Below are 25,906 nucleotides of genomic sequence, written 5' to 3' on the forward strand. Positions count from 1 at the left end.
ATTCACTCATCCACACATTCACCCACCCACTATCCACTTACTCACTCACACCCATTGATTCAAACACTAACTCACCTCACTCATGTAACCACTCATTGGCTTACTGACTCATACACCCACCCATTGAAAGTCTTGAGACCTTTAAAAACATATATCCCATCAAAGTAGCTAACGTTTTGAAACGGCTATGTGACTTTTCTTTGTGGGCCTTTTTCCACACTTGCTGATACATTGCTGAAGAGTCTGCATTGGCACATTTCTGCTTCAGTTTTGGTCTGAAAATGCACAATATGGTTGTGGTGTGGAAAACCTTGTCGGCAGCAACAATGCAACCAGATCTAGGCCATTAAACGTTACAGAAGATGAACAACTTGAATGCAAAATACTGTTGTGATTGTTTTTACAACATAGACCAACACTCAAACATCTGCTGGGTTATTGTCTCTAGTTACAGTGATGAAACAATAGCATTCAATCAAGTTCTAATGCTAAACTCAAAGGTTAACCTAACTCACCTGGGGAATTCTGAGGTGAAGACCCAGGGGAGCAACGAGGAGAGTAGTTGTAGCCTGGGTGAAATGAAACATGGGCTGGAATATATGACATAATCTCATCTTCAAAGAGGCTACAAGAAAATAAAACATAGGTAAATGCTTAATTAAGGAAGGAATCTCGATTATAGAGACCTGGTTAGTACTGACTGAACCAATTTCTTTTAAGTTAAAAGTAAAACATTTAAATTTGATTAGTATGAAATATTTTAATACTCACAAATGGAACTGAAAGAGACGCCACCTTTGAGGAAAAATGTTTATGTGAGACTGTTCTTATGGATGCAAAAATAAAATGTGATGAAGCATCATTGTGTTTTTACATTGATTCTGATGCATATGGGTCATATATCCTCCTTCCAAGAATAAAACTTTCCATTGACTAATGAAGAAAGATATCTTTAAATGACAATATGTGGTGACTATCAAATACATATTTTGATTCTAGTAGGAAATGCAATCTTTACTTATTCGAACACTGTAGCACAGAGGGTTGGAAGGAAAAGAAGATCCGAGAGCAGCTTTAGATGGTGGTGGCACATGGAAATGTGGAGAAATTTGATCTTCAAAATTATTTCAACTTGACTGTGTGGGAGCTGCAAATACCAGGCAGGTGGTTCCAAGGATGCACACTTAAAACTAAATGGATTAGAGATATTTGCTGCATTCCAGCCTTGCAGTACTAAATATTGCCGTCTCACCGCGTGAACTGTGCGAGCTTTCGGAGTGCAGCAGCATACCAAAAGGTTATTTGATCCATCAAGTGGGGTGGCAGGGTGGCTCAGTGGTTAGCACTGCTGCCTCACACTGCCAGGGACTCAGGTTTGATTCCTACCTCGGGTGACTGTATGGAGTTTGCACATTCTTCCAGTATCTGCGTGGGTTTCCTCCAGGTGCTCCAGTTTCCTCCCACAATCCAAAGATATGCAGGTTACGTAAATTGGTAAATTGCCCATAGTCAGGGGTAAATGTAGGGGAATGGATCTGGGTGGGATACCCTTCGAAGGGTTGGTTTGGACTTGTTGGGCTGAAGTGCCTGTTTCTATACTGTAGGGAACCTATTCTAATCAAGTCACAAATTTCAAAAAAAATTATTTCTGCAAGAAAATCACTCTTAATGATTGGTTTTCAAAATACCAACTATCTTAACATACTAAAATGCGATATATATTTTTATAGTTAAGTTTAACAAATATATATGCAATTGAAATGAAAGGCCCTGAGGCTATAATTGCACTCAAAATGCAGCCAGCAATAATCTTCCAAATGTGATTACAAATCAGATTCAACGTTTAGATTAAATTCTATTCTACACCCCATAGGCCAGAGATAATATTTACACAAGCGGTCAGTAAAATATTCAAACTCAAAACCGCACAAGTGAAGGTCCCTAAATTCTCTTAATCACCTGCTGGAATTTGTGACATGTCAGCAATGGTTTAGAAGGTAAAAGTCAGAGTGCAGTTTTCCCAGAGCAGCAGACCAGAGATCTGATGCATTCCAGGTGAGAAAGTCTTGTGCCTCATATTGTGCTGGGAACCCAATATTACATCCCCCTCTTTCTGATATCTCTGGGGCAGAATCCGTGCCTCTGTGGGTCTAACGGAAAAGCAATCGAGCCGATTAAAAAGCCTTTTTAACCGTGAATTTCTCTTGCCCGAAAGTGCATAACTTCCATGCTGTGTCTGCACCTCACCAGGGTCACCAAGGTGAGCAAACAACAGGAAGAGCTACTTCCGGCTGGGAAGTGAAAGGGACCAGCTCCAGCCATGATCAAAAGTGAGACTCCACTTCAAAGCATTTTCTTGCTCAGACAGTGCATTGCCTGACAGCAGATTGCCAGCTCCTTGGGAAACACTTCCCCTGCCTAGCATTTCACTCACCATCAGCTGCATTTCTCAGCTCTCAGCCTTTACCAGTAGCATGAGTACAGTTTATGGCACAGTTTATACAACTTCACCATCCACCCCTAGAGACAAGAGTAGAAGTCAAAAAACAACAGCTCCAGCAGCAGCAGGAATAACACAAGCAACAGCACTGGTCCCCTTTTCTTCAGTCAAAGAGCAGAGGGGATGGAAAGTGCGATCTAACTGAAAGAAGGTGAAAACCTCAACAGAGACTGCAGGCTAAAGATCAGCTCTCTCCATTTCTGATTATCGGTGTCTCAGCAGGCTTCTGCTTTCCAGTGGATTTGGGAAACATGTACAGTGCATTGCCAATGACCTTCAATATACTTCTCACAGGAGGATCACCCCGATCTCTGCCTCTCTCTAAGTTATGTGCACTCATGTTTTGGAACAAGAAAATCAGACAGGTCTGATTGTTCATGATGGTTTGCACAGGAAAGAATGAAGGGCACCATTTGTGAAGGTAACTGGGAGGCAAAGATGCGAGAGGATGACATTTTGAAGTGTTTGTGTGCAAATGTTAGCCACTCTGATGGGGATGTGAGATGCCTGCAGAGAATACAGGGAATAGGGTTGCATGGTCTGATGCCTGCAGAGTGCTGTATGCTGAAGAATGCTGGGCATTTCCAAATGTGTGGCTTGGCACCTCAAAATGTGAGTGTCATTACTTTTGAGATCCAGGATTGCCTTGCTGCACTGTCTCAAGGTTCTGGGACTACACAAATGCTGTCAATTTCCCTGGTGCTTCTACCCACATCTGCTTGGTTGTAAACATTGTCCCGCACTGCCCATCTTTGGGAAAAAAACCTCACTGCAACCCCTCAGGTTTCAAAGCAGGTCCTCCAGGTAAGAATGTAAAGCACAGGAAGTAGTCTTCCCAAGTCTCCTATGTATTCTTGCAAATGTCACACCCTCAAACGTCCACATCCAGTAAGCCTTTGTAACCCTGTTCTGTTCCCTTTAATTACAAGCCCTTCTTTCGGCAGATTGGATGCATCATCTAACATTCCTCTTCCTAATGGTTGGTGAGTCAGGAGGAAGGATGCTAATACCGGGCCTCTGGAAAAGAGACTTGACAAAATCCATCAATTGGGAAATCAGGTTCTCAACTCAAAAATAATCTCATTGTTCCAGCAGTTTGATGGGAGCAGGCATCTAGCTCAAGTCAATTAGTGGTATGACAGACATTAAGTAGGTACAAAGTGAACCAGCCTAGCCAGGGGAAGGCTAGTTCTTGATGTTTTTACATTATTTGGACCCCAACCCTTGCATAAAACTCAGCTGGATAGTTTTGATTTCAGCCAGAGCTTGGAGAAGCAGTGGGAATGCCCATTTTCAGCCATGAATGTAATTTCTCATAAAATTTGCTGATCAGGAACATTTAGGGACAGAGTCTTCATCTGCTTTAAAACAACATCATCCAACATCCTCATAAATGTCAAATTGAGAATAAGCCATATACTACAAGATCCGTTTAAATATAAATACATTCTATGCAAAGTTTAATGCATCAATGCAAACAAAATGGATGGCACAGTGGCTCAGTGGTTAGCACTGCTGCTTCACAGTGCCAGAGACCTGGGTTCAATTCCCACCTTGGGCAACTGGCTGTGTGGAGTTTGCACATTCTCCCCATGTCTGCGTGGGTTTCCTCCAGGTGCTCCGGTTTCCTCCTACAGTCCAAAAGATGTGCAGGTCAGGTGACTTGGCTATGCTAAATTGCCCGTAGTGTGAGGTGTAGGGGAGTGGGTCTGGGTGGGTTGCTCTTCGGAGGGTCGATGTGGACTTAGAACATAGAACATAGAAGAATACAGTGCAGTACAGGCCCTTCGGCCCTCGATGTTGCGCCGATCCAAGCCCACCTAACCTACACTAGCCCACTATCCTCCATATGCCTATCCAATGCCCGCTTAAATGCCCATAAAGAGGGAGAGTCCACCACAGCTACCGGCAGGGCATTCCATGAACTTACGACTCGCTGAGTGAAGAACCTACCCATAACTTCAGTCCTATATCTACCCCCCCCCCTTAATTTAAAGCTATGCCCCCTCATAACACAATACTCCAGATGCGGCCGCACCAGAGTCTTATACAACTGCAACATGACCTCAGTACTCCGGAACTCAATTCCTCTACCGATAAAAGCCAGTACGCCATATGCCTTCTTCACCGCACTATCTACCTGGGTGGCAACTTTCAACGATCTGTGTACATGGACACCAAGATCCCTCTGCTCATCCACACTTGTTGAGCCGAAGGCCTATTTCCGCACTGTAAGTAATCTAATCTAAAATCTACACTACTGACAAAATGCTTTCAATCTATATTTATTTTGTGTTAAAAATCTATATTTGGAATGCTTGAAGAACTTTTATTATTCAAACTTCATGTTGTTTTGTACCAGATGCGAACTTGATAAAAAGTTAAGATTTATGTACTTTAGTTATTTATGTACTTTACCTCAAGGCAATAAACGTATTGATAGGGCCACAGTAAAGTTATGGTTACACCACGGACTATTAGTCCTGCTGGACTAACAACCTAAATGATAAGTGTTCAGATCTCACCACAGCAGTTTCAAAATCTGAAGTATGTTGACCAAAACCTGGAAGTGGACAGCTGGTATCATTACAATGAAGCTATTGAATTTTCATTTACAAAATCCACTTTTTTCATGTCCATTAGAGAAGGAAGCCTGCTCTCCTTGACTCCATTGGTTCACTTCGCACTCCAGCTCCACTGCACTATGGTTTTGCCTTGGCTGTCCTGTGAAATATCTAATTAACAACTCAGTAGGCAACTAGACCATGGGTAATAAATACAGCCTTACCAGTGATGCCCACATCCTGAGGATGACTTAAACATAATTATATTGCAATTCAATGGATCATTAAAAATAGACATTTATCTACTGTAACTAGGAGAAAGTGAAGACGCAGATGCTGGAGATCAGAGTCGAAAATTGTGGTGCTGGAAAAGCAAAACAGGTCAGGCAGCATCCGAGGAGCAGGAGAGTCAATGTTTTAGGCATAAGGAATGACATTTGATAACAAGTACATTATGTGTATTAATGATATTCCTGATGAAGGGCTCATGCCCGAAATATTGACTCTCCTGCTCCTTGGATGCTGCCTGACCTGTTTTGCTTTTCCAGCACCACAATTTTCGACTCTGATCTCCAGCATCTGCGTCTTCACTTTCTCCTAGTTACAGTAGATAAATGTCTATTTTTAATGATCCATTGAATTGCAATATAATTATGTTTAAGTCATCCTCAGGATGTGGGCATCACTGGTAAGGTTGTATTTATTACCCATGGTCTAGTTGCCTACTGAGTTGTTAATTAGATATTTCACAGGACAACCAAGGCAAAACCCTAATGCAGTGGAGCTGGAGTGCTTAGTGAACCAATGGAGTCAAGGAGAGCAGGCTTCCTTCTCTAATGGACATGAAAGAAGTGGATTTTGTAAATGAAAATTCAATAGCTTCTTTGTAATGATACCAGCTGTCCACTTCCAGGTTTGTACCTGGTACAACTTCCTTTTACCAGGTGTGACTCTAAAATACGTAGAATCTTTCCTATGATTCCCATTCATTCTAATTTGATAAGAACTCCTTTATGATACACTCAATCAAATGCAGCTGTAATGCTAAGGGCAATCACTCTCACTTCTGGAATTCAGCTCTTTTGTCCATGTTTGAACCAAGGCTGTATTGAGGCCAGGAGCTGAGTGGCAGAACGTAAAGTGATTGTAGATGAGCGGGTTGGTCCCAAGAAAGTGTTGCTTGATAGCACCATTGATGACACCTTCCATCACCTTACTATGATCGAGAGTAGACTGATGGGGCGATAATTGGCCAGGTTGGATGTTTCCTGCTTTTTGTATGCAGGACATATCTGAGCAATTTTCCGCATTGCTGGATAAATGTTGTAATTATACTAGATCAGCTTGGCTAGGGGAATAATAATTTGTGGAGCACAAGTCTTCAGTACTATTGCCAGAATTTCAAAGTTTGGTGAAAAAAGGTAAGTCATTATGGGTGAGGAGAATGGTAACAGGCTTGGAGGACATAAACTGGTGAAATAGGCAGATTGATGGCAGATTAAAGTAAGGAGGTAATACATTGTGTTTGGAAGAATTAAAAAAGGGTATTAACTGAATGATAGAACTTTAGATGGTGGTAGGTACAGGATCAATGAAACCTAGGAATATATATAGTCAACTGTTTGAAAAGTCAGGACAAGGTGAGAAAGCTGTTAAAACAATCAAATGGAGTCCCTTGCTTTGCAAATTAAGCAAATAATATTAAACCTCTATAAAACACGACAAACAGCCTAACTCAGTGTACAGCTCCATGTTCAGTTCTGGGCATCACATTTTTGGAAGGATGTCAAGTCCTTAGAACGGGTGCAGAAGATACTTACTAGAATGATACCAGGGATAAGGAGCTTCTGTTCGGTGGGGGCAATGGAAAGTTGGATTATTCTCCTTAGAGCTGATGGTTACGTAGTGATTTGGTAGTGGTGTTCAAAATTTCAAAGGGTTTTATAAAGTAAATAAGGAGAAGTTAATTCCAATGACAGAAGGACAGGTAACCACTGAATTCAGATTTGAAATGGTCGACAACAGGACTAGCATTAACATGAAACATTTCTTTTATGTAGTAGGCTGCTCTGATCTAGAAAGTATGGTGGAAGCAGATTCAATAACTTTTAACGGGGGTTTGATAAATAATTGAAGAGAGAACAAACAATGGGGTGATGGAGGAAGAACTGGGAGGTGGATTTAAATAGCTTTACAATGGTACCTTCAATCAAACATCTTTTTCCGCTATATTATTCTATGGGTTTTTGGTAACATCATCCAGTAGTATTAAAGGTGCAGCATAAATGCAAGTTATTCAAGAACATCAGCCATTTTCAGTCAAAGTAATGCACTCCAAAGGTGTATAATGGAAGAGAGATTCGTTTCTGTGCAGGGAAAAGTTTCAACATATTTAAAAACCTGCTTAGAAAACTATTGTCAAAATACACCCCTGCATTATCCTTAAGGTTAGAGCTGCATTCTGATAACAGGGTGGGTTGAGTCAGTACCAAATTTTCAGTTCTATCCTGGAATGGATGAAAATTTATTTTAATAATGGATGAGTGAAGAAGCCATTGATTTAAATCGTCTAGCAAGCAGACTGAGTGACACCTACTGGCTGACTCAGTTATCATGGGTTGAATCTTAGATTTCTTTAGCTGAGTCAAATTTTTTTAAGAGAAATTTCTGCTGCAAGGACTAGCATTCCTTCTCATCATATTTTACCAAAACGGCCTCACTAACTGCGTATCCCATCCCTCACATCCAATTCTGGCTCCATCTTATCACACACCATTGTTTGGCATGGTGGCTCAGTGGGTAGTATTGCTGCCTTACAGCACCAGGGACCTGTGTTCACTTTCACCTTGGGTGACTGTGTGGTGTTTGTACATTCTCCCTGTGTCTGTGTGGGTTTCCTCTGATTTCCTCCCACAGTCCAAAGATATGCAGATTAGGTAGATTGTCATGCCAAATTGCCTATAGTGTCCAGGGATGTGTAGGTTAGGTGGAATAGTCATGGGAAATGCAAGGTTACAGGGATTGGATTGGATGCTGTTCACAGGGCTGATGTGGACTTGATGGGCTCAATGGCCTGCATCCACACAATAGGGATTCTATGATTCCCAAAACAGCTCACCACTCACTAACAATCCTAGATTTCACTGGTATCCCTTGTGTCTGTGCCACCTCATGAGCTTTTTGTACACCCAGGCCCACTAGCAGTCTGGAGCTGCCTTGCTCAGGGCCTGACATTTGCCTTGGACATGGCAGACAGGGGAAATTGGTGTCCACTCTCTGGGCAGGGACCTGGTGACCCTGCTGGAGAGAATGGTGAAGCCATGGGACTTCCTCATTCCCCAGCACCAGCAGAGGAGGCAACAATACCAGATCCTTCCGGCCTCACCTGAGCTTTCCATTTGGGCCAGTGCAGTCCAAGCCATCTGGAGGAATGGAGGAAGAAGCTCATTGTCCTTCTCCACTCCACCAGCATAAGGGTCATCATTTTCTCTCTAATACCTCACATGCAGACTATCTCTGTGACTGCACCCACTTCCCACAAGGCTCATGCTCCACCTCTCTATTTCCTGCAACAGCTTTCCTCACTCACCCACTCCAACCCGGACACCACTAACCCCACGTGCTCTCTGTGCTGCTTACACACTCACTCACTTGGGACACTTCCTCATTTGCATCAAAAGTCATAGCTGTGCCACCCACTTTCATCTCCCATAATAACTACCTGTCCCTCATTCCAGAGGAATACAGGCCCTAACAGGATAGAAAGACTTAAGATGATGGGCTGCCTGACATTCAGCTTCTCAGCCCTTATGCAGACAGTGTCCTAACTCTGAACATCCCAAATAGTTGGCTGACTGTTTTCAACCCCCAGGACTGGTATCGGAGTCTGCCCTTCACCTTCTGAATCTGGAACCCTCATAGTGAAGGCCAACCCCCTGACTTGACTGAGGCCTGCTGATAGCCATGACAAACTTTCTTGCTTTCTGTTGGTGCTAAATGGCAAGGCAAGGCCGAAATAACATGTCCCTAATATTGCTGGCCTTAAGGGGGCAAAGCACAAAAAACAAGGCAAAGCAATGTAGGGCAGGGATGGTGTGAGCATGCAGGTACGCTCAGAGTGTATGTGTGCAATGAAAGCGAGTATTCAGCCCAGAGATACAGCCTGGTCCAGCCCATGAGCTAGGTGCATGCTCCTGACCACACTGTGATCTTGCTGCATTATTACAATGATAGATGCTGCTACAGCCCAAGGTGCTGTGCTGAAGTGCAGAAACAAACTGTATTTAGCTTGGAGATGTGCCATGCGGATTCTTAGAGATTGGGACACTTCTGACACCAATGTCTGCTGTGCATTTTGCTCATGCCCATGAAGAATATCCTGAGATAATAATTCCTGATGTCCAACAGGGAAATACTTTGGAGCAAGCAGTGAGTTGAATTTGTCAAGTACCCGCTCCAACTTCCACGTTGACATTTCTCAGTTTAGTGAGTTTGGTAAGATAGGAAGCTGCATATTACTGAGGTGATTGTCCTGTTAACAAACACTTAAAAGAGATAATTCCCTTTAACTGTCAACTCACTGATGCCTAAAGAAAAATTGTGACATTACTTGGGAAAAGCATAAAAGTTGGAGTGAAATGTTCCCTACATCAGAACTAGTCTCAACAAACTTCTCATCTGTTTCTGCTGCAAATCTCGCCATAGCCCTCATTGTTCAGAGCCCGATAAGATTCTATCCTATGTCTTGTGAGGTCTATTAATTCTTCTTCAGTTCTCTGCTGAAGGCAAGACCAAACCAGAGTGCCACAATCTTCACCACAGTTCAAAGAGGCAGGCCTGGAATTCACCGCAATTGGAATGGGAGTTGAACTACATGCTGTTGGCTGTGATCTCCAGCATTGTCGAAACGCTGTGTCAACCAGCACCCCTAGTCCTAGCTCAGCCAAGAAATCCAGATTGTCATGACAACATGCACCTTTACATGCATCTTTACATGCATATTTGATCTAAGACTGTGGAGAATGATTGTAAAATTATGGATGGTACAGCAATGGTCTCATGGTATTATCTCTGGACTGTCAATCAGACACCTAGGTAATGTTCTGGGGGACCCAGGTTCAAATGCAGTCTTGGCAGGTGGTGGAATTTGAATTCAATAAATATCTGCAATCCATTATCGATTGACAGGGGAAAAACCCATTGGGTTCACTAATATCCTTCAGGGAAAGAAACTGCCGTCCTTACCTGGTCTGGTGTATATATGACTCCAGAACCACAGCAATGTGGTTGACTCTTAACTGCCCCCTTGGCAATTAAGGTTGGGCAATAAATATTGATCTAGCTAGCAAAACCCTCAAACCATGAATGAATTAAAGAAAAGCTCCAACTGCTCTTCCTGAGTTGGTTAACCAGGAACATCTCCCACTCTTGGCACTTACTATTATGTTGGTTAACTGCTTGTTGTGACCTCTAAGTCATTTGAAATATCGTTCATCAATTGGTGTTTTACACAGGTCCTGGGGAGGTTTGTCATTTGTCATTTGTCATCTGTATTTTCTCTTCTCACCATCTCAAATGATCTCATGAAAACATACGAGCAGAATGAGTTTACAATTTTCGTAGAAATAGCAGTCAGAGAAAATGTTTGTCTTCTTCCTTTCCCTGCATTTTCTTTGTTTTGTAAATAAGGTAAGACACAGTTGGTTAACCATTTTAATTTCTAAGCAAAATAATAATCAGAGTTAGAAGAAGGAAAATCATGAAAGCCATAAATCTGAAGTAAATGGAAAATGTTCGAAATAGACAGTCGATTCAAATGAAAGAGATCATTTCACTGGCTCCCTGAAATGTTCATTTCAGACACTGGATGGCTGCTGCCACTGAGTATTGTCTATGTTTAGTTCAGTAATTTCAATGTTTCTAATCATTTTGTTTAAAATGGATATCACACTTGAGCTAGTTTTACATGTCAAATCACAAGGGGAGAATTTCATCAGGAGCATAAGGAAATATACTGTTCACGATTTTATATCCACAGGTAATTTAATAAAACATCACCATATGGCCCTATTCCTTAAACACTTTTAATCGAAGAAAAAATAAATTGGCATTTTATGCAAGGTTCTTAATGCTTACTAGCCAATGATTTATTCAATGGTGATATGTGTCCCTTTTATCTCTGAGTGTCTTTATGTCTTAGTCCAGGATGTCGTACTTCCCTGGTGAACTTTGTTCTATCTTTTATTTGGTTACAGTTCTCAGTGAAGATCCCCAGTATATCCATAAATAACAATTGTACATTTTCCTAATTATCCCTCCAGTTTGCACATAACTCAAGCATTTTAAATTCTCTTGGTTATGTTGTATTTAATTAATACAGCAGTGCTTTTAATTTCTCCAATTTTCCTTCAGTTCCTGGTGCTTTTGTCTCCTGCTATATCATGGTTTTCTGTTCTTGATCCTTCGGTACCTCTTCAAATGGCCAGTCACAAAACATGGATTTAAAAACAAATGTTTGTATGTTGTTCAACATCGGAGGGCATCCTGGTTGATCCTATTCCTACTTGAGTTTTCGAGAATGAGTTCTTCGATAATAATTAGGGACAGGAACCTTGGCAGACTTTTCAGTTTCTTGGATAAAAGAAGTTCTCAGTCAATTGCAGCTTTGAGGCTGCCATTTACTGAAACTGGTTATTCAGCATCGACCAAGAATTGAAACTGGAATTTGCTTGACTAGGAATGGTAATGTTCCAAATTGGACACTGAAGTTTCCAATGGATCAGTTGGGAATGGTGCAGTAATGTTCTTAAAAGGAAAGTCTCCAAGAGTGCAACCATTTCTTTGATAATGCTTTCCAATTGGTAGAAAGAAACAACATTTTACAGATTGGATTTTCAGTCTAGAGTATCAGCAAATCTTGTCCCTGAAATGACTGTGGAATTGATACGTATTCCGGAGATGGATCATGATTTGATCTGATTTATTGTCACATGTACATATGTACAGTGAAAAGTTTTGTTTTGCGTGTAGTACAGGTAGGTCTTAACATATAAAGATCATAGTGTAATTGAACAGAGCGAGGAATACAAAGTTACAGCTGCAAAGAGAGTGCACAAAAAGCAAGATCAATATTAGATTTGAAATTTGAGAGGTCAAGTCAAATAACAGTGGAGAAGAAGCTGGATTTTGTGTACAATTAATAATTCAATATCTGTTTTTTGTAAATGAAGTCTTGTCAATATCTGGCTAATTTTGTAGCGTCTAAAGTTTGATACACAGGCCTTCTGAGTTATTCAATTTTAAGAGGAATTTGCTTATCAATCTTCTTTCCAGGCTAACATAAACATACCATCTTATTCTCAGCAGCAGGTAAGTTGAGCTACTGGAAATTATTTGGTTGATTGAGCTAAATATGCTAAGATATTTTCCTGAAAGCTTTTTTTTGTTGATTGAAAACCAATGACATTTAACATGAGCGTTGTTATAGATTGCTTATAAACTTTGTCCATTGTTTCATTGCTTCAGCTTTTTTCCATGATATATGGAGATCATAAACATTAAGTGTATTGACATTAACAATTTTATAAAGAAAACGTGTCTTCCCTTCCTTGAAAATGATAGTTAATAATATCATACAGCTCTACTCTACACTTTATCCACCACTTTTTAAAAATTATGTCTCTGAATGCAAACACAATGCTCTACTTGTTCAGTCATTGTGTATAGTTGGCTCTTTCCCTCATGCTCAGGTTCCCACCTCCCAAGTAGTTTCAACATTTTGACAACTACTTACATTTCCCATTGCAACACAAACCCTGCCAAATCCAGCTTCAGCTTAGTCTGCTGTTTCATTCCACATTATTACCATAGAACTGTTCACGATAGGGCTGATTCTGTTTTGAATGTATTAGCATTAACATTTTAACACAGGATCACTTCTGTAAATTGTAATTTTGGATGGAATCCTACAGGGATTTGAGTGTCATGGGCCAAGGTGAGATATGTGGCAGAATCAGGTGAAAAGGCTGTCAAGGCCCATCTTGATGTTGGTGTAAGTCAATCCACCTTTTATACTTTTCACCAGTGGCGTGACGAGAGTCTCTCTGGGCAGTGGAGAGATGTCAATTGACAGGAATTAGTACTTGTTAAAAGGCATTATTAATGCCACAACATGCCTCATTAACATTCAGCTTCCCATCTTACCAACCTTCCCAAAGAAACGAGATGTAGGAAAACTCGACAAAGGAACCAGAGTCAAGATTAGAATGGTGCTGGAAAAGCACAGCAGGTCAGGCAGATTCCAAGGAGCAGGAAAATTGACGTTTCAGGCAAAAGCCCTTCTTCAGGCATGAGGCAGGGAGCCTACGGGGTGGAGAGATAAATAGGAGAGGGGTGGGGCTGGGGAGAAGGTAGCTAAGAGCGCAGTAGGTGGATGCAGGTAGGAGTAAAGGTGATAGATCAGAGGGGAGGGTGGAGTGGATAGGTGGGAAGGAAGATTGGCAGGTAGGACAGGTCATGAGGATGGTGCTGAGCTGGAATTTGGGTAAGGTGAGGGGAGGGGAAATTAGGAAACTGGTGAAGTCCACATTGATGCTCTGGGGTTGAAGAGTTCTGAGGCGGAAGATGAGGCGTTCTTCCTCCAGTCGTCGGGTGGTGAGGGAGTGGCGGTGGAGGAGGCCCAGGACTTGCATGTCCTCGGCAGAGTGGGAGGGGGAGTTGAAATGTTGGGTCACGGGGAGGTGGAATTGATTGGTGCGGGTGTCCCAGAGACATTCCCTAAAATGCTCTGCGAGAAGGCGTCCAGTCTCCCCAATGTAAAGGAGACAGCATCGGGAGCAACGGATACAATAAATGGCATTATTGTGCAGGGAGGAGAAAGTGAGGACTGCAGATGTTGGAATACCAGAGTTGAAAAATGTGGTGCTGGAAAAACACAGCAGGACAGACAGCATCCGAGGAGCAGGAGAGTCGACGTTTCGGGCATAAGCCTAAAACGTTGATTCTCCTGCTCCTCGGATGCTGCCTGGGCTACTGTGTTTTTCCAGCACCACATTTTTCAATTATTATGCAGGTGAAAGTTTGATGGATGTGGAAGGCTCTTTTGGGGCCTTGGGTGGAGGTGAGGGGGGGGTGGTATGGGCGAAGGCTTTGCTATTCCTGCAGTGGCAAGGGAAGGTGCTGGAGGTGAGGGTGGGTTTTGGGGGACATGGACCTGACCAGGTAGTCACGGAGGGAGTGGTCTTTGTGGAAAGCAGATAGGGGTGAGGAGGGAAATATATCCCTCGTGGTGGAGTCCATTTGTAGGTGGCGAAAATGTCGGCAGATGATGCAGTTTATGCGGAGGTTGGTGGGGAGGGAGGTGAGGACCAGGGACGTTCTGTCCTTGTTGCGGTTGGAGGGCTGGGGTTTGAGCGCGGAGGTGCGGGTCGTGGATGAGAGCATTAGAGGGCATCTTTAACCACATGGGAAGGGAAATTGTGGTCTTTAAAGAAAGAGGTGTTCTGTGGTGGAACTGGTCCTCCTGGGAGCAGATACAGCGGAGGCGAAGGAATTGGGAATAAGGGATAGCATTTTTGCAGGAGGTAGAGTGGGACAAGATGTAATCCGGGTAGCTGTGGGTGTCAGTGGGTTTGTAAAAAATGTCAGTGTTGAGTCGGTCGTCATTGATGGAGATGGAGAGGTCCAGGAAGGGGAGGGAGTTATCAGAGATAGTCCAGGTGAATTTAAGGTCAGGGTGGAATGTGTTGGTGAAGTTGATGAACTGCTCAACCTCCTCGCGGGAGAATGAGGTGGTGCCGATGCAGTCATCAATGTAACGAAGGAAGAGGTGGGGAGTGGTGCCAGTGTAACTACGGAAAATGGACTTTTCTACATAGCCAACAAAGAGATAGGCATAGCTGGGGCCCATACAGGTGCCCATGGCTACCTATTTAGTCTGAAGGAAGTGGGAGGATTCGAAGGAGAAATTGTTAAGGGTGAGGACCAGTTCAGCCAAATGAATGAGAGCGTCAGTGGAAGGATGCTGGTGGGGATGTCGGGAGAGGAAGAAATGGAGGGCTTGGAGGCCCTGGTCATGGCAGATGGAGGTGAAGAGGGATTGGATGTCCATGATGAAGATGAGGCATTGGGGGCCGGGGAAACGGAAGTCTTGGAGGAGGTAGAGGGTGTGGGTGGTGTCTCGAACATACGTGGGGACTAGGGGGGATAGGACAGTATCGACGTAGGTGGAGATGAGTTCGGTGGGGCAAGAGCAGGCTGAGACAATATGTCGGCCGAGGTGGTTAGGCTTGTAGATCTTGGGAAGGAGGTAGAACCGGGCAGTGCGGGGTTCCCAGACTACGAGGTTGGAAGCTGTGGGTGGGAGATCTCCTGAGGTAATGAGGTTCTGTGTGGTCTGGGAGATGATGGTTTGGTGATGGAGGGGTGGGGTCATGGTCGAGGGGGCGGTAGGAGGAGGTGTCCTCGAGCTGGCATCTGGCTTCAGCGGTGTAGAGGTCAGTGCGCCAGATTACCACTGCGCCCCCTTTATCTGCTGGCTTGATGGTGAGGTTGGGATTGGAGCAGAGGGAATGGAGGCTGCGCGTTGTGAGGGCAAGCGGTTGGAGTAGGGAAGGGGTAGGCAGGTTGAGACGGTTAATGTCTCGGCAGCAGTTGGAAATGAAGAGATCAAGGGCAGGTAATAGGCCAGCACGGGGTGTCCAGGTGGATGGAGAGTGTTGGAGGCTGGTGAAGGGTCCTCGGAAGGTGGGCGGGAGTCCTGATTGAAAAAGTAAACGAAGTGGTGGCAACGACGGCAGTAGTGGGGGCGGAAGTCATGGAACGCGTGACATCAGCAATGATGTGAGGGGTGAAAGTGATATCACGCATGGTGCATGTGAAATCGTTTGGGGTGCAAGTGGCTGCGGATGCGGCCACAATGGGGGTGGATGTGATGTCATCGATTGCTGTGGGGATGGTTGCTGAACTGGCCTCGTGGCTAATAGCGGCCATGCAGTTCCGGAGGGAACCAATGCAGACACCTGGCCCATTCAGCCACTCTGTCTCAACTATCTGCAAACTGAACAAACTGGACATCAAGATCTCACCCGTCAATTACTGACAATAGCATCCAGCATCTGCCAACCCATCTTGACCATCACAACATCTCTCTATACACGTGCAGGCCTTTCAGAAAGCGCAGTTTTGCACTGCAGGATGCACCACCAGCTAACACTGGGAAAGCTGCAACAGGCACAGACAACTTACAAAATGGAGCAGACTGAATCCCAGGTCTGCTTGTTTGCTCTTTTGGTGCATGGTCACGTACTGCTACCTGTGCCATACTTGTTGGCATATCGGCAATTCAGTCAGAGCCAAAGGCTTTCACTATTCCATTCTGAGGGGCTCTTTAGCACAGCGCAGGGACACATGCAGGCTGTTTGTCAGTTTGGAAATGTCCTTGACACACCGAGATGTCAATTTAAACTCTTCTGCATGTGCCAGCTCCCTGTGCGGGCACATCTAAACAACTAATGACCATGTCAGTCCAGACAGACTGGGGAAGGGGGTGGTGTCACTGACAGAAGGTTCCGGTACCATCTGTCACAGCCACAGTCTGGACACTGTGTAGGAAATTTGCCATGATCAGTCATCCACTTAGGCAGCTCTCTGTCCCAGCACACCCAAGGGGCATTCAATGATCCATCCTGTAGGATCATCACAAACAGTCAAGAGAATGACATATCAACAGAAAGGGTGCTCCAAGTACAGCCTTTGGGGTCTGGTCAATCATGTCTCAGGGTTGTTTGTCAAAGTCAGCCCGAGGTCTGGGTGATTATAGTCCTGCGAGTCCATCTATCAATCCTTTAGGAGGATTTGGGGGGGAGCTTGTAGGTGAAGCAGGAGAATCAATGACAGAAGGGATGGGCAAGTCAAGGCAGAATGGAAGCAGAGGCATATGTTGAGTGGGATAAGGATCAGGGAATCTCAAAGTGAATGCGGGGGGTGGTAGTGGGCTGGATGAGAGAATGTGGAACAATGTTGGAGAACATAGTAAGCTATAAGCTACAGGAGGGAGTATTATTGACTGTGACCTCCTCCGTGGTTTCTACAGGCAGAATGTAAAGGAGCAGGGTGGACATTATCAAGATGCAAGACAGGAATTCAGAGGACAGGGAGGACAGTTATAGGTGAAGTTCAATGTGAGTGGTCTCCAAATTTGGACTGTCAGGCTAGTGCAAGATAACAGCGGACATGCCAATGCTGCAGCAATACCCGGCTAAAGTCCTGAGCTGATTGTGCCCACCATGAGATACATTCCCAGCTGTCACTTTCCGTCCTGTGGATATGATGCTAATAGACAATGACTGCAGAAATGCCCAGGGCATGTGGAGACAGTGTCAGTTTGATGGTCGAAAGCACAGGATACACATCTTCCAGACACCATGATGTTGCAGTGGGGAGAGGATGTTAGCCCAGCAGAGTGCTGCGAGGTTAAACTGCCAGCAGTCATCTCTGTCTAATCAGACAGCAGCCTCCTGGTCCAATAGAACTACAGTAGTAGGCTCGATCTAACCCTGACCGGAAAGAATAATGAATCCTATTCTGTGCAATATAATGTGGCCAGCACATCAACTTCAGGCTGCCTGCAGTTTTTGATGATTTGAGCTCCCAGCCAAAGTTAAATTGTACTGTTCGTGGGCTGGGAACTTCCCTACTGGCTAATATTGAGTGTGACTGGCACTGGTCAAAGTTAGTCTGTAAGGTGCACTGAGTTTGTAACAGGTGCTGGGAGTCATACAGGAATCGATTCTGTCCTGTGAAACATTTAGTAATATCAAAACATAATGCGCTTCATGGATTTTGGACACTGCACTGCAGACCATGGCTGGTGGGACAGAAAGGGGGAAAGATATCCTGTTCACAAAGCATTCCAGGCATTTGTTCAGAAGGCAATGGAAGTAAATACACAGAGAGATCATTGTCAGGAGTCAAAGCCTGAGGATCCAAATGCACTGCTGCAAGAATAACTTCACTAAAGTGGTCAAATTAATGCATTTTCAAATTCCAAATCCTCCATTGCATCACTAGCCTCAGACATTAGCTAGGGTTTTCCCCTTTATTAACTGGCCAGGCAGAGTCATTAACAGCAGATTACACCCCACTGCCAATGATGAAGCTCACCAGATCAAGTGCCAGAGGTAGACAGAGATAAACTAGAAAAGGGAATACTATGTGCATCACCTCAGCTTCGCAGTCAGCCCCTGACTGCTTCTCTAACTCCCATCTCCTGGTCACCTGATCCACTGTCTTAAAGGGTAACACACACCCAATTACATACATAACAGTCCACAGTGGACTTCTGGGTCAATCACTTCCTGGGTCAGGGATGCCAATCAGAGGCTGGCAACCACAGTGAGGAGCAGCAATGTTTTCAAAGCCCAACAGAACTGACAAAGCAGTGGGCAAGGGAAGTCACTTTTCGGGGCAGGGATTAGGGCAATTGCTGTTTTGAGGTTGACGAAAGTAGGATTTCGTCCACCCCCTGAGTTGAAGTCCTCCCCAAAGTGGCCAACCCACTTCATCAATTAAGAGAGCTGCCACTTTTCTCACCTACCAGAAATAATGGGCTGGTGTTGGGATGAGACATTTAAGTGATTGTTGATTGGATGTTCCTGGGCTTAAATTAGGAATGGATCAGAAAGTTTAACAATGGGCCTAACTGCAGGAAGGAGGCAGGTAACTCCCTGGTGCCAACCTGACCAAAATGTTGCACTTTCTGTCATCTTCCCTGCCATTTCTAGGAAGGGTAAAATCTTGTCCTGTGTCTCAATTCAGACATCTCCCTCACTCACCTACCAACAGTCTCCATCAATCACAATTCGCACCTCACAATTACCTTACCCTCACACCCTGATGTCAGAGCCTTCACACATGATCAGGTATTCAACCATTACAGGCACACCCATATTTCAGAGCTTGCACACTCTGCCAGCTATTCAGCTATGACATGCACACACCCACACACATCTCAGAGCTTGCACTGCCAACTATTCGAACATGATAGACACAACAATTGTGTGGCGCTCTGTGGCCATCTTTCCCCTCTCTGAGACAACAAACTGATCTATACCAGGAGCTCACTGGAGGGGAACAAACTTGCCTACTTATCTGAATCCCTATGAAAGTGACACTGCTGGCCATTTGTGGAATGAGGAGTTGGATTGACACCAAAGACACTGATTTCCTTGGACCTGATCCACCAACTCACATCTCACTTACTCCTATCCAGCAACATATTTTATTTACAAGATGAACATGGTTTAGGCACATGAAGCTTATATTCCTATCTGTTTTCCTTGTACCACAACCTTACCACAGCATTATTTTCCTTTCTGATACCCTACAAAATACAACCTGTCTAGGCAATGGAGGAACAGCAAGAAGAAAGCAGTAGGGACTGCCTTATTGAATAGATTCATGGTTGAGTTAGACAGATTCTTGATCAACAAGTGAAACCAGAGATATGGGAGAGAGAGAGACAGAGAGAGAGACAGGAAAGTGGAGTTAAGGTCACAATGGGATCATATATTTTGGTAGGAAGAATAGAGGGATGAACTATTTTCTAAATGGGGAGAAAATTCAGAAGTCTGAAGTGCAAAGAGACTTGAGAGTTTTAGTCCAGGTTTCTCTCAGCCTAAACTTGTAGGTTGAGTCAGTAGTTAGGAAGGCAAATTCAATGTTGGCATTTAGTTTGAGAGAACTTGAATATAAAAGCAGGGATGTACTTCTGAGGCTCCTTAAGGCTCTGGTCAGACCACATTTGGAGTATTGTGAGCAGTTTTGGGCCCCATATCTCAGGAAGGATGTACTGGCCTCACAATTTCACACGTTGTACTCCATCTGCCATTTCTTTGCTCATTCTCTTAACCTAACCAAATCCTTCTGCAGCCTTTCCGCTTCCTCAATGTTACCTGATCCATTTGTTCTGCATACTTCTGGCATTTGGTCACTGTATACATACTTCAGTGTCCTCACAAATATGGCTGCATAATGTTTGATTAAATTTGTCTGATAACTCATCTTTATAGCGAGTCTCATTGATTTAGCCTGTGAGAGGATCTAAATGACTGACTCTTGACTCTCAGAGAGAAAATTCGAGAGAGAGACTGAACCTACTCCTGGCTATGACTACATGTATATTGAAAGATCTGAAATGGAATGGTTGAATTTCAAACTATCTCTGCTCTAGTCAAATCAAATAAGGTATACAGAATCTCAATACAAACATGCTAATGGTGTTTGGTGCAACTCAGCCCAAAAGTACCCATGCATGATGAGACACATGTCATTTTACAGATTTCAGAGCACTCGCTGTGTCCCATAAATAGGTGCAAATGATCATAAATTTGTGCCCAGTATGTTTATAAAAGAAACAAAATTTTCAGTAATTTTTAAAGAACCTTGAGAGATATGTTGATAACAAGGTGGATCAATGTTAAATAGTTGCAGTGTGACAATTTTTGGATTGTTTATGAAATAGACTGAGTAATAGTAGCTTCCATTGAATGGTATCCAGACACTTCTCTGCTCTGAAAAGTGAACTGAACAAAAAATATTTAAATGTACAAATGATAAAGTAGTGTCATTATGCTCTTTGCCATTTGCTTGAATATGGTTGAAGTCCTATAGCATTTTGACATGTGTGTAAATTTGTTTGGGAAACTGCAGGTGGTATAACAACTGAATGAAATTGATATCCATTAAATGTCTTTACACCTACAGACCTGAATGTAACACCAAATACTATGATATAATGTCTTTCTGTAGTGGTCACATAATCTAATTTTAAAATGTGATCAAAGTTCCCAGTATTTGCTCCTGGGGCATGCTTATTTCCTATGTGAAATGATTAGTTAAAATCAAGGCAGAGATCTGTTATGCTGGATCTGGTCCTGCTACACCTCATCCAAAATATTTCTTGCCAGCTTGGGGTTTCAAACCTCCCTTCTTGATTTGTGATGATTGGTAGTTCCCTAAAATAGAGCAACTTGGTATTCAGAACTTAAACTGGGATCCTTCTCAGACTGAGAGTCTGAAAGCACCTGGCAGCAGGTAAAAGACAGCTCCAAATGCAAGTGGGTCTTCATTTTGTCTAAACAAGCTTCATTGGTTTTTGGGTCTTTCCGACTGCTGTTGTAGAACAACATTTACTCAGTTTTAAAGTTACTATCATTCCTGCAGCTGCACTCTTAAATTCTCCCCTGTTGTAAGCACCAGGATGGACAAAAGGTGACACTGCACTGAGGATTCACACAGGTCCAATTAGTGGTTAGGGCATAAAACCTTGCAGATCAATTTGCATGACCTCTGTGCAGTGTAGAGACTGGAGAATTCTAGCCGAGTAGAAGGGTAAGATGCAGGGAAAGAAATTTAGCCCAGTTAATACTGGAATGAATTTTAATTTCATTAACGTGACTGATAGCATTTACATTATCTCCTTTATTTGTACCCAGTAAATGAACAGTTCCAGTTCAGGTTGGACTTGGTGTACAGGACACAGTTAAATTTCCTCTGCTCTGCCAGAGCTTCAGCATCAATACCATGGGAGTGTATAATTTCACTGAGGGATTTCTCATTCCCACAACAGCAACTTTTATGTATTCCCTGAAAAGCAGCCTGAAGCTTTAGTGGTGATTGCCTTTAAATTGTGCTAACTCTGTTGGTCTATCACAAAATCATTTAATGTAGGAGATTTATAGCCTGTGATGAGCAAAATATACCATCTTAGGCTGGTTTCAGTCTTGTTTTAGGGATATTGCTACACTCGATTCTCTGGTCATTTCTAAGGTTAACTGATGGCAGTCATCAGTAAGTTGTTGATTCCAATGCAATGATAATAACTGTGCAGTTTAAACTTTTCTAATGGGTACTATCCAAGGACCAGCTTTCAAAAGCGATTTTATTCTTTTCCAGAATTGCTCACATTATGAGACAATTTTCCACATCAGACCTTAGTAAAATTGAATTATCAAGATCATGTTCATTATAAATATAGTTTCCAGGATTCAGTCACATTGCAATCAGTTTCTACACCTTCAGATGTAGGTTGACAGGAGTATGGAACAATGTTAATTAATTGCAGTGTGACCATTTTTAGACTGCCTATGAAATAGACTGAGCTGTAGTAGCTTTCATTGAATAGTATCCAGACTCCTTTGGCCCACATTCTGCTCTGAAAAATGAACTGAACAGAGCAATGATGCCAAGAAAACTGACATCATCATAGTTAAGAAGATAACGGCTACAAGTGAAAGATGGCTAACTCTGCATTGACTAAATGTGCTTTGTAAATGATTTCAGTGTGGGAACTGAAGGACATATTCACAAAAGATAATTAGTCATGCACCATAAAATTATAGAGTTATAAAGAGCAGAAGGAGGCCTTTCGACTTATTATGCCTGTGCAGCCTCTATGAAAGAACTATCCAATTAGTCCCACTTCCCTGCTTTTTCCCATAGCCTTGCAAATTTTTTCTTTTCATGTATTTAATGTAGTCATAATTAAATTTTAAGCACCCTAACAAGATTATGTGCAAGATCAATATGTGATATTACACGTCTTAACAAAAGTTTACTTCTAAGACTGATTACAGTACACAACACTAAAACTTATAATTAAGTAATATCTTAGCACCATTACCTAACTAATCTTTGTTCATTGTTCAATTGTGTGCTTTAGGGAAGGGAGTATTGTCCTTGGCACATTATTGTTTATACTCCTTAAAACTAATCCATTGTTTTCATCACTTGCCCGCTGTATCTCATTTCATTTTAGGTGTATCCTTCCAAAAGATGTAACTATAAACTCAGATCCTAATGTTATTATACAACATATAAAATAATTGCAAAATTATACCTTGTCAATAATGTTAAGCTCTTGACTTTCCCTTAATCAATTCAAACAGGAAGCAACACATTGAGGAAAACATTAACAATGAGCTGGGTTTCAAAATTCTTGATTCGTGTAGCCATTTTACATCATGCAAAATTGCTTCTGTGTCCTCGTTTACAGATGCTCTGTAAAAGACAGTTCCTGTTATGTAGTGCTTGTCATGTCTTCAGGATGTCACAAAGTGCTTTACAGTCAATTCTTTACTTTTGAAATATTGTTATTGTTTTAGAGTAGGAGACAGTAAATAATATTTTAATTAAGAAATTAAATGCTAATCCTGATCTCTTCCACACTTCCAATTTTCATCACTCTACTATGAGTGGTCATGGCTTCCCTCCCTCAACCTCTCCACTCTTCATTTCTCATTCCTTCTTTAAATCATTTTGTTTGAGCTTATGGCCATGCTTCAATATTTCTTTACATGACTTAGTATCAAAATTTATCTGCTTACTGGCCGTGTGAAGCACCTGGCAATACGCATACACAAAACAGTCTAGATAAATGCAGATCACTACTCTTTAGCTTAAGTCTCTAAACACTGAGACTTAGGATTCTGTCCCCTCTCTGCAACTGGATCCTTGACTTCCTGAGTGGCAGACTGCAGTCAGTAAGGATAATCACCTCCTTCACAATAATCCTCAACACAAATGCCCAACAAAGCTGCAACCCAGTCCCTTACTATACTCCTTATACACTCACAAATTCAACTCTAACTCCATTTATAAATTTGCTGATAATATCATTGTAGTGGATCAGGTCTCAACCAGCGATGAGACAGAATACAGGAAAGAGATAGACAGCTTAGTGGCACCTTGTAGAGACAATAATCTCTCCCTCAATGTCAGCAAAATAAAGGAGCTGGTCACTGACTTCAGCAAGCAGAGTGGAGGACACACTCCTGTCTATATCAATGATGCTGAGATGGAGGTGGCCGACAGCTTCAGGTTCTTGGGAGTAAATATCATCAACGATCTATCCTGGTCCATCCACGTCAATGCTATAGTCAAGAAAGCACACCAACAGCTCTACATCCTCAGGAGACTAAGGAAATTTGGTATATATACAATGACTCTTACCAATTTTTTTAGATGTACCATAGAAAGCATTCTATCCAGATACATCACAACTTGGTATGGCAACTGCTCTGCCCAAGACCCAGGACATTGCAGAGAGTTCAAAATACAGTCCAATCCATCACAAAACCCTGCCTTCCTTCCAATGACACCGTTTACACTTCCTGCTGCCTTGGGAAAGCAGCCAATATAATCAAAGACTCCCCTCACCCTGGTTATACTCTCTTCTACCCTCTTCCATTGGGCAGAAGTTACCAAAGTTTGAAAACACACATAAACAGATTCAAGAAGAGCTTCTTTGCTGCTGTTATCAGATTTATGAATGGTCCTCTTGTATATTAGAGTTGATCTTTATCTCTACCTTCTCTGCAGCTGTAACACTATATTCTGCATTCTGTTCTATTACCCTGATGTACTTATGTAAGGTATGATTTGTCTGGTTGGCATACAAAACAATACTTTTCACTGTGACGGTAACAAATCAAATCAAAAAAAGACATTGGATCAGATTACCTTCTCCTGATGCTGAGAAAACTCACAAAAGGAGGCCTAAACTGGATACTTGGAAGCCTGGAAATTTTTAATTATTGCCTAATCACAATGGATGCTTTTCCTCCTCCGAGTAAGAAACGCACATGCAGTGAATTGATGCTTAGCTCATGGCTTGACACTGGGATCACTATTTCAATGCTTGCTGCAAATGCAATTTTCCCTGACAATGGTATTTCCACTGAAGTACATTCCTGAAGATTATGAGATTGATAACAAGTCCAGCAGTTTTTCAGTTTATGGAAAGCATGTTATGGAATTGGGAACATTTGATCAAAAATGTTTAAAAGCTCTTGCTGACTTTAAATGTTATAAATAAATCTTGTTTAATAAGTTAAATACTTCAATTTATGATTGATTGCAAGACTCAATCCATAAAAGCTACTTTTAATTATTAAATTGATCAGCCTTGTCACAGTCATCAATGTAATTTATTGAGTGGATAAAGTACTCAAATACATTCAACAGGACCGAGAATCTGATTTAACTTGGTCAGCTGTACATTGTGCGACTTTTACATTGACATAATGTTCAGATATCTGTAGTGGCACTGAAATAAAATGAAGAATCCCAATATTTGTAACTGCAACTCAACCTAGTCGGCTCTTGATAAAAAGGAGCAGGATAATGAACACCAGGTTCGGCAATTTCACAGATTATTCTATTGAGCTCAACAGGCTTTGTTTATTCATTTGAGCAATGGAATCTTATAAATACTTAGCCAAGTTCCAAATGCTATTAAGGTATTTAGCTTATCTGGCATTGTTTACACATATGTGAATGAGGCTTTGTCCTTTGCTTTACTGACCTTTTTATGAACAGGTAATAGAATATGTATATAAATATATAGAACAAGTTTGTGAATGCTTGTTTGCTTATATTGATAGATTAGTTTTATTACTTGAGAGAAGAGTATTTTTTCATGGGGTGTTTCAATGGTTGTATATTTGATTGGTGGTTTTATTCATTTAAACTAGAGTTTGAATTTTTGTTTTATTTCATGAGCATTTCAAAGATGACTTCTCCATTTTTTTTGCCACATGAATTCTGTACATACTGGACAGTGGGGAATCAGATATTGAAGATACATTGGCATATGCAGAAGGCATAGGAGTTTGGAGGATGTTGGAAGGTGCATTGAGCATTGAAGAGGCAGCGAGGAGATGACGGTTTGTGAAAGGAGCATGCAGAATGCGGGGGTCCATGGAAAATTGCATGGGTGAATGAAAGAGGAAAAGGAGGTTGTACACGAAGGGTAGGGATGATTAAGCGGTGAAGGCTACGGAGC

General features: G+C 42.4%; 1 protein-coding gene across 7 annotated transcripts in view; it reads right to left on the reverse strand.

Moving 5' to 3' along the window:
* LOC122549923 (E3 ubiquitin-protein ligase HECW1-like) overlaps window positions 1-25,906 on the reverse strand; it is a 462,631-nt gene that overhangs the window by 110,054 nt on the left and 326,671 nt on the right. For all 7 annotated transcript variants that reach the window (XM_043690154.1, XM_043690160.1, XM_043690156.1 and 4 more), the window contains one exon: window positions 516-625. In XM_043690154.1, coding sequence (XP_043546089.1) covers window positions 516-625 — 110 coding nt within the window. The remainder of the gene's footprint in view (window positions 1-515; window positions 626-25,906) is intronic.

Source organism: Chiloscyllium plagiosum, chromosome 5, assembly GCF_004010195.1.
Source record: "Chiloscyllium plagiosum isolate BGI_BamShark_2017 chromosome 5, ASM401019v2, whole genome shotgun sequence".
In the NCBI taxonomy this organism is placed as follows: domain Eukaryota; kingdom Metazoa; phylum Chordata; class Chondrichthyes; order Orectolobiformes; family Hemiscylliidae; genus Chiloscyllium; species Chiloscyllium plagiosum.